The 10,983-nt window shown below is 37.2% G+C and overlaps 1 protein-coding gene across 1 annotated transcript; it reads left to right on the top strand.

Annotated features, from left to right (window-relative positions):
• The first annotated feature begins 261 nt into the window (after positions 1 to 261).
• Positions 262 to 2,050, top strand: ITPRIP (inositol 1,4,5-trisphosphate receptor interacting protein). Its single transcript, XM_070945939.1, has one exon. It carries the CDS (start codon positions 262 to 264, stop codon positions 1,906 to 1,908), a length of 1,647 nt encoding a protein of 548 aa, XP_070802040.1. The 3' UTR covers positions 1,909 to 2,050.
• The last annotated feature ends 8,933 nt before the right edge of the window (positions 2,051 to 10,983 follow it).

Raw genomic sequence — 10,983 nt, 5'->3', positions numbered from 1 at the left:
ATATTTTTACGTCTCCCCCTTTCTCTTGGTAGTACCTATTCTCTTTTAATAAATTCCTGAAATATACTAACATTTATACGTGATATAAAGATCATTGCTTCCTATGTCTGAAATCATGGACATTTTTAGAACTAGAGAGAAAAGTAAGAAAAAAAGTAGACAGTTATTTCAGCAATGCCAGTAATATACTTCTTCATATCTATGTGCTGTTATTAGCAATGTTAACTGTTTCTCTCTGTCTCTCACAGGTAAGATTTTATTATGCCGACCGGATTCTTCCGGGTGTGCTTGGTGGTAATAACAGCTATTATCAACCATCCACTTCTGTTCCCAAAGGAAAATGTTACTGTTTTTGAAAACACAGAAGAAATCATTGAAAAGATGAAAGAGCGTGAGGAGAACCTGAGGCTAGAGCAGCTGAAACTGGAGCAGGAATTAGCAGCACAAGAGGTTTCAGTAGATTCTTCAGAGGAGAAGACCGGACCAGAAAAACAATATGACCATGATTCACTTTCTTGGAATTTCTGGACTGCTTTGTCCATGATAGTCTTCCTTCTGATTGAATTCTGGAGACAGGATTACCAGGAAGGGACCTGGCAAGATTATACCAAAGAAGATGATGAAATTAATGTGCTGGGAAGAACATTCAAGGGTTTTATTCTACCAGACAAAGTCACATTGGACAGTTTTTATGAAAGATGCTTCCAGAATGTGACAAGTGATATTGCTAGGAACCGAGAGCTTGTGGAAGGCTTTGCAGATGACTTATTAGAAGCTTTGAGAAGCGTGTGTAACCGAGATACTGACATGGAAGTGGAAGAGTCTATAGGAGTTGGAAGCATGTATGAAAACTGGAGAGCAAACAAGCCTTTCACTTGTGATTTCATTGTCCCCTTTAATCCCCCAGAACCATACTGTTTCCAATTTGAGACCTGGTGTTCAGGGGAGTCTATTCTACCAGACAAAGGAAGTTATGGTATGATAAAGATCATCCGGGCAGATGAGAACTCATCAAGTTGTATCTGTGATAAAACTAAATTGGGGGAAGATTTACTTTGTCTGCTTCATAGCAAAGTGAGCCAAACTAGGCAGAGTAACCATACGGAAGATCTCCTTTGCTTCAAAGACACTCAGTATCTTGATTCTGACCAGGTTATGACATGGTTCCAGATGGCACTTACCAAGGGATGGAATAAAATTGCACACAAGTATGAATTCAGTCTTATTTTTAATCACCTGGATACTCCAGGTGCCCTGAAAATCAAGTTCAGGTCTGGAAAAACCATCACATTCAATCTCAGGCCTGTGGTACAATACGCAGATTCTGATGTATATTTTATCTCTCACTTTCCATTCAACAGCTTGGCACAGAGCTTCACCAGCAACACTCACTGGTTTCTCACTTTTACTGTGTATGAGAAGAGATATATGCAGTTTATTTCCAAAACACTGCCTGCTAATCCTTGCCACCTCAGTTGCCTCCAGATTTTGTCTTTCCTCCATGGAAAGCAGTGCAGTCTGACAGAACCTAGTAGCCTGACAAACTACCATTTCAAAACAGTAATGCTGCATTTGCTACAAATCCATCCTAGTTCAGCGTGGACCTCTGACTGTCTGGAGGCCAGGCTGCAAGATGTACTCAACTTTTTGGAGAAAAGCTTGCAAGAAAAAAGGCTTTACCACTTTTTCATTGGAAATAGAAATCTGCCACAGGAACTGGGTGTTCCAGTGGAGTTTCAAAAGGCAGAACCACTGAACCTTTTCCGCCCCTTTGTACTGCAACGAAGCACTTACAGAAAAGCTATAGACATGTTTCACGAGATGCTTAAAAATACATCAGCTTTAATTAATGAATATTCCATGCATGTTCCAAATGGACGGGCAACTCCACTAAATAAAGAACTCTGACAGTTCCTTCTTTGACAGCTACCATATATGCAAATCTCCCCATGGGAGAAGACATATACATGTTTTAGAATTTACAGATATCTGTATGACAAACACCATTCTCTTTTTCTTTCCAATGATCTTGGCTGATATTTATGCAACCTTCAACATTTTTACCACTGTGTATTTCTTTGTTGTAATGAGTTTAAGCAAGGAAAAACATTTTTAATTTATTATATTACAGTTTTAGGAATATAGTGGAATCTGTGTTAAGTGTTTTATTATTGCTGCTGTGGCAAAGTACCATAGACAGACTGAAAAAGAGTGCCTTATTTACAAGATCTAACGGATGATGTACAATTAAGTAATAGATCTTCAGTCTTGTTCCCTTCCCATTGGAATAAAACTACTGCCAGAATTTTTTAAATGTAATTTTAAATTAGTTTAGATATATGTACATGGTTACATGGTTATATGTACAACACATGGTTCAGTATAACTTTATGCATTTGACAGTGCAATTCCAAATTATGCCTTTAGAAGCATATCCTACTAAATATGGAACAGCTTACTTCTAAGGGATCTCAACTTAAATAGGCTTGACGTATTTGGAGTCAGAAACTCTTTAGCAGATCCAACTTTGCTCATCTTCACTGAAATGAATTCACCCCTTTAAATCAGTAAGAATAATCCCCAAATCTATGTAATAACATAAAATCAGCTCCTGGATAATCTTTCTACGTTGCATGGAATATTACTTCTTCCATGACTTGTGTGTCATCCAAATACCCTCTCAAATGTTTCCTCTGATTGCTTTAATTTTCCTCAAAAATGCAGTTTGAAAGAACAAAAGCAAACAAATAATTCCCACATGTAGTTTCATTTAAAAACTGGCCAACATCATTTGGGGCCATGCATTTGTCTAGTTAGTACAGTGCAGGGTACAAACTAGGCATTTGTTTTGTCAAAACCAGAAATTCTAGCAATAGGTTGCTGATCTTGTAACTGAAGGTGGAGCAGAAATGTCTTATTTTTGAGCTTTGCTAGGATTATTATCAGCCAAACACTTTTAAAAGAGCCCATTCACTCGGAAGATGGGACTTTGTTTTTGACTTTCTGCTCTCTGGACTGCATTCCCTTCTATTTCTTAGATAAGAGGCTTGCTTTGCCACTCTGTTCCAGTGGCAAATACTAATTTTCAGAGGGAAAAAAGTTTTCTACAATAATGACCAAATTGCTACTTTTGTGCAGCAAACTTCAATGAATAGTCTGAAGTGAAGACTACTTAAAAACCAAAACTACATAATATTGAATTAGAAATACTATAGGCAAGATCACTCACCAGTATACAAGCTATTATTTGTGTGTGTGTGTGTGTGTGTGTGTGTGTGTGTGAGAGAGAGAGAGAGAGAGAGAGAGACTAAAAGTGAACATTATTTATCTTCCTGCCTCCTATTTTCCCCTCAACAACCACCACCCCCATTAGGTGGGTTATGCTTAGAGAGATCGACTGGCCCAGAGTCACCCAGCCACCTTTCATGCCTGAAGGCCGCCTAAAACTCACCATCTGGTTTCTAAGCCAGCACCTTCACCACTGCAGCACCCACCCTCTCCATCATAAGCATTTATTAATCGGTGATTTCCAGAAGCTATAGAAAACACAGGAAACTGTTGATTACATTCTGATACAACACAAATCTTAAACCAGTGATTTAAGTGATTTTTAAAAACCAGTGGTTTTTAGCTATACTGACACATAATTCTGAATGTAGTTTTGCAATGACGTGAATCATTCCTGCACTGAGCAGCAGATCAGACTCAGTAGCTTAAATTATCCCTTCAGATCTAATTCTACAGCAGCTACACAGATAGGGCAATTCTGTATTTGCATATTCATTATCAAATATTTATAAAGTCCATCTTTCATTCAGTGCTTCTCTTTACTAACAGAAACAGTCAAATTATTCCTGATCTAACAGTGTTTCAATAAGGCTAAATAACGCTGCTATATAAGCTTTTCATGCACTCTTGGAATACAATGAATCTTTGCTTGAACAGACCTTGACTGGTCAAAATCTGTTGCTATTTGCATGACTTCATTAAACGAATAACAATTTATATTATTTGTATGATGTCATTATGCCAATGACAAATTTTCACTAAAATGCTGTAGTGGGTTTTCAGGAATAACAAACATCTGTCATTGGTCAAAGTGTTAATTTAGTTTTAACACTACAGTGGACATTTGCGGCCACAAATTTTTACAAAGGTATGGAGAAGATACCCAAAAGGCTCATCAAGTGAAGACATTACTGGAGCCTGTAAGAAAAGGTGACTTGGGGGGAGGAAGGCAAATGGAGAACTTTATAAAGGAATATAAAGCAATCTGTGTCCTATAAATTGAACAAATTTTGGAAACACTTCATATGACTCATTTAAGCTTTGAAATTTTCTGTCGTAAGTTATATTGATAACTTCTATGGAATCTTCCCAAAAGTTATAGCGATAATAAATAAGTTCCAGTTCTGATCAGTAGATTCTACAGGAAACAGCTTCCTAATGTATATCGGATCTGTTCAACCATCATATATTGTATATCTGATCTATCCGTCCCCCATATAAATAGCTGCTCTTTCAGTGTAAAATGGGCAAAGCTGTTTGTTGAGTCTTTTGTTTAGATTGAAAATGAAAGTTAAACAAGTCCAATCTCCAATAGAAAACAATATGGCAATCTCATCAAATAAATATACAGTAGTCCTTGACTTATGACTGGTCATTTAACTACCATTCAAAGTTATGGTGGCCCTGGAAAGAGTGCTTTATGGCCTATAAACATTTTCAGCCAACATAAAAGGTTGTGTTCCCCCACACCCACCACATAACCTGACTGCATTTTAGGCAGGTGGCTCCTATTGCCATCTGGTTGCCAAACACTGGGTGATCAAGTGATTGCTATTTGCAATCTTTGCTAGCTTTCCCAGAAAGTTAGTGGGGAAGCTGGCAAGGAAATTTGCAAGTAGAGGGAATAGAGGGAGCCCAAATTGAAGGCTACAGAAATGGAGCTCAAAACCTGAAGATTTCAGCATGGTTTCTGCAGCCCACTGAAGGATTTTTCCTCCATACACGGAGAATTGAAATTTCAGCACTGAGCTGAAATCCTCCTGACAAGCAGCAATTTCATCCTGTCCTCTTAGCGATCTAAGAGATTGCTCAACCAAAAAAACTGGGAGTGTCAAGATTGTGATTGTTGAGCAAAGCAGTCAGGCAAGTGTCTCACTTTAACTATTGATAAAAGGGGGTTTGGACATAAATTTTTAAAAAGGTAATTCTATAATGCAAATCCCAAGAATAAGAAAAATGATTGAAAACTGTGTCTACATTTTTAAAAACCATGACTCTGGAAAACTGGGCTTTCTTAAAAAGACTGAAAAATCCTTTGTGCCATCAATGGTGTCAGAATGTCCATTATCTGCTCACATTCTTTTTGCAGGCAATTTCTGCACTTAAAATGTTTCTTCTATTCATGTCAACAATATGCTATATAACTGATTCCTTGTAAAATACAGGCTCCAGTTAATAGGTCTATTAAACAGCCCTCTGTGACTCCAGTTATTTTAAGTAATTACATAGTGGAAATGGAAAATACCTGTCATCTTTCCCTGTCAGCACTATTTCTAGTTTTGTCACAGTCTTGTAACAAGTCTCTCAGGAGAAACAAAATACGTTGTAAAAAATCCACAAGTTCCTTTGGGGTATTATTGAACATCTGTGAAAAGCTTTATTAAAGTTTTAGTAAGAAATACAATTTTAAAAACTTCCTTTAATTTTAATTTGCCTATTTCAAAAGTTACACTATAAGAAAGCAAAGCTGAATTCATAGAAAAATCAGAAGTGGTTCAAGAAGTGTGTATACACAGGCTCTCTTTAATAATTATTATTATTATTATTTAATAATAATAAGCATTCCTTTTTCATGTCATTTTAAGCCATAAGCATGGTCTATACACATACAATAAGCCAAAAACAAAAATAAACAGTAGCTGAGTAGTAAAACCAACGTTCCCTCTAATTTCTGTCATGCTGTGTAGAGGGGGAGAAATCTTTGTGCAGCTTTTCACAGAGTACAAATTATAAATATATGAGTAAATTGCAAATACCCATAATAGCAAGTTAAAATATTGACATTATAGATTATAGAAACTTGAAAGTAAGAGTATGTCACATACACACTTAAAAGTTGGGCCTTGAAATTATTTATCCCTGCTGGCAACTGCCCCCTACAGTTTTCATGGCAACATTTTGAGAAGTGGCTGAGCAGGACTAGAATATAGTGTAGCCTAACACTGTAATCACTAAAGCCAACTGGCTCTACACATATATTTTATGGATTATAAACTCGCTACTGACTGATAACTATAATGCCCAGAAGCCTCAACTGATCCAGAATCCAACAGTGCAGACGGCGATGCCTCAGTATGTCAATGTAACATCTTTGCTTCATGAGCTGCATTGGTTGTCAGTTTTTGGGTGCAGTTAAAGGTACTTGTTACTTATAAAGCTGTAAATGGCATGGCATGGCTACTTGTGGGACCACCTGTCTGTCATAGTATCTGGCTGATTCAATCTGACAGGATTGGCATGCCCTGGGTTCCTTCACTTAATGCCATTTATTGGAACCCCAAGAGTGCCCGTTCTGTGTAGCTGCACCTGCCCTCTAGAATAAGGTTCCCCTCCAGATAGCTCCATCTTACTGGTGTTTTGAAGGGGCTTCAAGTCTGGGCTGTTCTCTCAGGCCTTTAGAGAACGTGAGAGAAGCCTTCTTGGATTCTTTTCTGTTCCAGTTTAATTCTGTCTTTTTGCTATATTTCTCTCCTATGTTTGCTTGTATTTTTAAAAATGATTTTTTTTAACTTGTTAGCCACCTGCAGTTGTCGAGAGTCAGGTGCTATACACATTTAATAAGTAAAATGTTTTATAAACATTTCAACAAAAAAAATTAAGTATTACACAAAAATTCTATATAGAGTCTCCATTTTGTTTTTTTCTCACATTCTTTTCTTTTATGGATATATTCTAAATGTATTAATTTAAAAATTACATCTTTAATAAACATGTATTAACAACAATCATGATTCTTGTGCTATCTTAAACTCAACAGATATTAGATCTTTTGTGGAGGGAGGATGGGGCAGTCTTTTGCAGGTTCTGGAGTCACATCCAGTGTATTTCCAGCTGGGCATGATCTAGAGCAGGGGTCTCCAGCCTTGGCAACTTTAAGCCTGGCGGACTTCAACTCCCAGAATTCCCCAGCCAGTAAAGCTCCTCCTCGTCTGTGCCACAGCAGCACTGAGTAATGGTCTGTTTAAGGTAGCTTTGCTTTCTTTGCTATATGTTTTAAACATCAACAGGCCATATAATAAAAAGTATACCTAACAAAAAGTTTTGGGTTTTTTTCTGGTGTTCCCAGCACCACACCTTCCCTTCCCCCTGGCAAACTTCCCACATTGCAGGCTGAAACAAAAGCTCATAAAACATGTCTGAACAGTCACACAAGGTAGTCCCAAAGTGTTTTCCACTTGATGTGGGTTCAGTGAATTGATTTTGACTTTATGCCATTAGACTCCATTAAAATGTATCTCTATTACTGACTTAGTTCTTGCTACTTCATAGTTCCTTCCACAGCAGTGCAAATACCACTAGTTTTAATTCTAATTTTATAGACATTAAAAATGGATTTAAATCTATACAAAATGCCATTCATTCAACTCAGATTTGCCTATATTGAGATGGGTAGACTTGAGACTTGTAGGATCTACAACTTTTTTTCACTACCATGCACGGTCTGATACAAAGAAATGCATTTAAGTATTAAAGAATTTTGAGTGTAAGAAAAGGACCACCTACCTTGGCTCCACAAAATAAAGGTGATTTTGTGACAAGTTCTGATATACCGGTACATTTGCATGCTAAGTACTGTTTAAACAAATCATACCCCTTACAGAATCCCTAAGTAAACAGGAGTTAATACCATCTACATACTATTAGATAAACATTTTCATTTAGCAAATTAGAATTCGTAACCTGCAATTTACATGGAATGCTTTATAAGTTTAAAATAAGAAAATAATATAGTAAGTGCAGATGTTTAGCCAGTTGATTTTTTTTTCTTGTCATTAAGCCTTCAGAATGTGATTATTAGACTTAAATTACCCATTCAAGACAATTTCACAAATGAAAAAAATAGCTTCTCAGGTTGCATTGATCTTTCTACTTTCAAAAAACATGGGCAGCTATAAGTAGTGTCTAGGCATTTGAAAATGAAGATACTTCACTTACAAAGCGGGACAAGTTTATTTTGAAACATCTGTGACTTTTCCAGGTAACATTTGCAGCTGTGAGAAACATTAGAAATTGAAATTATGTGGAATTGTGGAAGACATCATATCAGGGGTGCTATTCAGCAGGTTCTCACAGGTTCTGGAGAACCAGTAGTGGAAATTTTGAGTAGTTAGGAGAACCGACAAATACCACCTCTGGCTGGCCTGAGTGGGGTGGGAATGGAGATTTTGCAATATCCTTCCCCCTGGAGTGGGGTGGGAATGGAGATTTTGCAGTATCCTTCCCCTGCCATGCCCACCAAGCTACACCACTCTCACCAAGCCACGCCCACAGAACCAGTAGTAAAAAAAAATTGAATTCCACCACTGCATCATTTATCAATATCAAGAAAAATTTCTACTACAACCTCCCCATAATAAGGTTTCAGAACTCATAAATCACTGCAAATTTAGCTGTTACTGCAGTAGTCCACACTGTTGTATATTATTGTTTATATAACCACAATCTGCATGTGTCAAAAGGAAACCTTTTCTCCAATCATTGCACAAAAGTCATTGTCTATATATGTATAAGAAAATCTAGGTAAATGTCAAATGCTTTAAACAGATGCTCTTTGAACTAATAAACCAATTAAACTCTTCATTCACAGCTGCACAAGATACACTTGGAGAAAAATTAGTGAAGTATTTAAAGAAAACTTTCACAATTGTTAAGCATTCAGGCAGCTCTAAATTTTGGGGGTTCTGTGGCAACCAATATCACAGGCAATGATGTGCAAGTGGAAGCAAATAGGGATTTAACTAAATGTTCCAAAGCCAAGCTGAAATACAAGTGGATATTTCAGTAAGATATTGATCTGAAGCCTACCTAATTATGCAATATTTACATGACTGAAGGATAAAGATTTTGCCATGGCCTTCACAGTCCCCAGCTTGAACATAATTAAAAATCTCAAACACGCAGTTTGTGCAAAGAGATCTAAGATATTTCAGAACAAGACAAGTTATGTAAGGAAAAAATTCTGGAAACAAGAATATTTACTTTTAGCTGGGTACAGGAAATGTTTAAGTGCTGCTATTTTCTAAACAAACGAAAGTTACTATGTCTGACCTGTTCATGGTTTTGTTATGGCTTTGTTATTTTGAGTCTGTGCATTTGTTAAGTATGCATAAATTTCCAGGAAAGTGTGTTCAACTTTGTACCATGTAGATGTACATCTCGTTTATGTGCGGCTTCATGTTTGATACAACTGTACTTACATTATTACCTTGGGGAATACTCATGCTGCTACAAACCAGCACCAGGTAAAGAAACAAGTATGCAAAGTTTCCAGAACCAGATGGGAGCATGCGTTAGAAGAGAATATTATTCTCAATTTGAATTGAATTGAATATTTGGCCAAATGTGATTAGACAAACCCTAACACCTGAACTAAAGAGACACTAATACTTCAATTTTACTTTGATTTAAAGACTTAAATATGGAACAATAAATTTATTGTTGGGACTGACAAAGGTAAGTTCAAGCCTGAGATGGAAGATTGTGTCCCCAGGTAAATATAAATAAATCAAAACCAGAAGCGTGCATTTATCATACTGATCTCAATTTAAGTGCCAGCCAACAAAACCAAATGGCTTTCTATATAGTTGCCTTCCCCAATCTGATTTCATCTACATATACTATACTGCTGTAGTGATATTGCTTGCTGAAAGTGTCTGGGAAGATCACAAATGGCAACTGAGGATGTTGTTCCCATCATAAATGCACGACAGTTGCCAAGAACTCAAATTATGGTCATGTGATTGTGGCGACGCTGTGACAATTGTAAGAGCAAAGGCTGGTCATAAGTGACTTTTTTCAGTGTGTTGTAGTTTCAAACGGTTGGTAAAGAAATGCTTGTTAGGTGAGAAATACCTGTAATTTGTCTTAGCAACATTATATTTGGATATGCTAGCTCTTCATGCAAAACCTAAAATGAAAACATCTGAGGGACACTGTGAGAATTATATTTTTAGATGCTCTCAAAAATAGTCATGGTTCATTCTCTCTGCCAAACTGAAACAATACAGAAGAACCAAAGTAACTTCCCAGTTACATTGCTCTAGGGACAATAGTTTTCTATGCATGCCAGTTTGCTCAAATATCCTATCCAATTGCCTAAATAAGGGAATACAAAATGGAAGGCTATAGCTCAGTGGTGGAATTCAAATTTTTTTACTACCGGTTCTGTGGGTGTGGCTTGGTGGGCGTGGCAGGGGAAGGATACTGTAAAATCTCCATTCCCTTCCCACTCCAGGCGAAGGTTACTGCAAAATCCCCATTTCCTCCCGATCAGCTGGGACTCGGGAAGCAGAGAATAGATGGGGGCGGGGCCATTCAGAGATGTTATTTACTGGTTCTCCAAACTACTCAAAATTTCCGCTACCAATTCTCCAGAACTGGGCAGTACGTCCTGAATACCACCTCTGCTATAGCTTCATAATAAAGCGCAGTTTTTGCATACAAAGCATCCATGGTTCAATCTTTTGACTTGCTGATGATACAAATATGTCAGTGATTGTATATAAATCTACTTCCAATGTTCTTGGAATTCTCCTGCCTCCTTCTCTTATAACATCCTTTCAGGAAAAATTCTGGATTTGCTCACAGGCATTTATAGTCCAACCAACAGCACAGCCTACTAATTTCTAAGCTTAATTCACGCCATCCCATACCCTGCTATATATTTTTACTAGCCGCTGCAAATAAAATGAAGAC

Source organism: Pituophis catenifer, unplaced genomic scaffold (genome assembly GCF_029215685.1).
Source record: "Pituophis catenifer annectens isolate HBS135680 unplaced genomic scaffold, rPitCat1.0.hap2 SCAF_6, whole genome shotgun sequence".
NCBI lineage: Eukaryota > Metazoa > Chordata > Lepidosauria > Squamata > Colubridae > Pituophis > Pituophis catenifer.
This window is presented reverse-complemented; position numbering and strand designations above follow the sequence as displayed.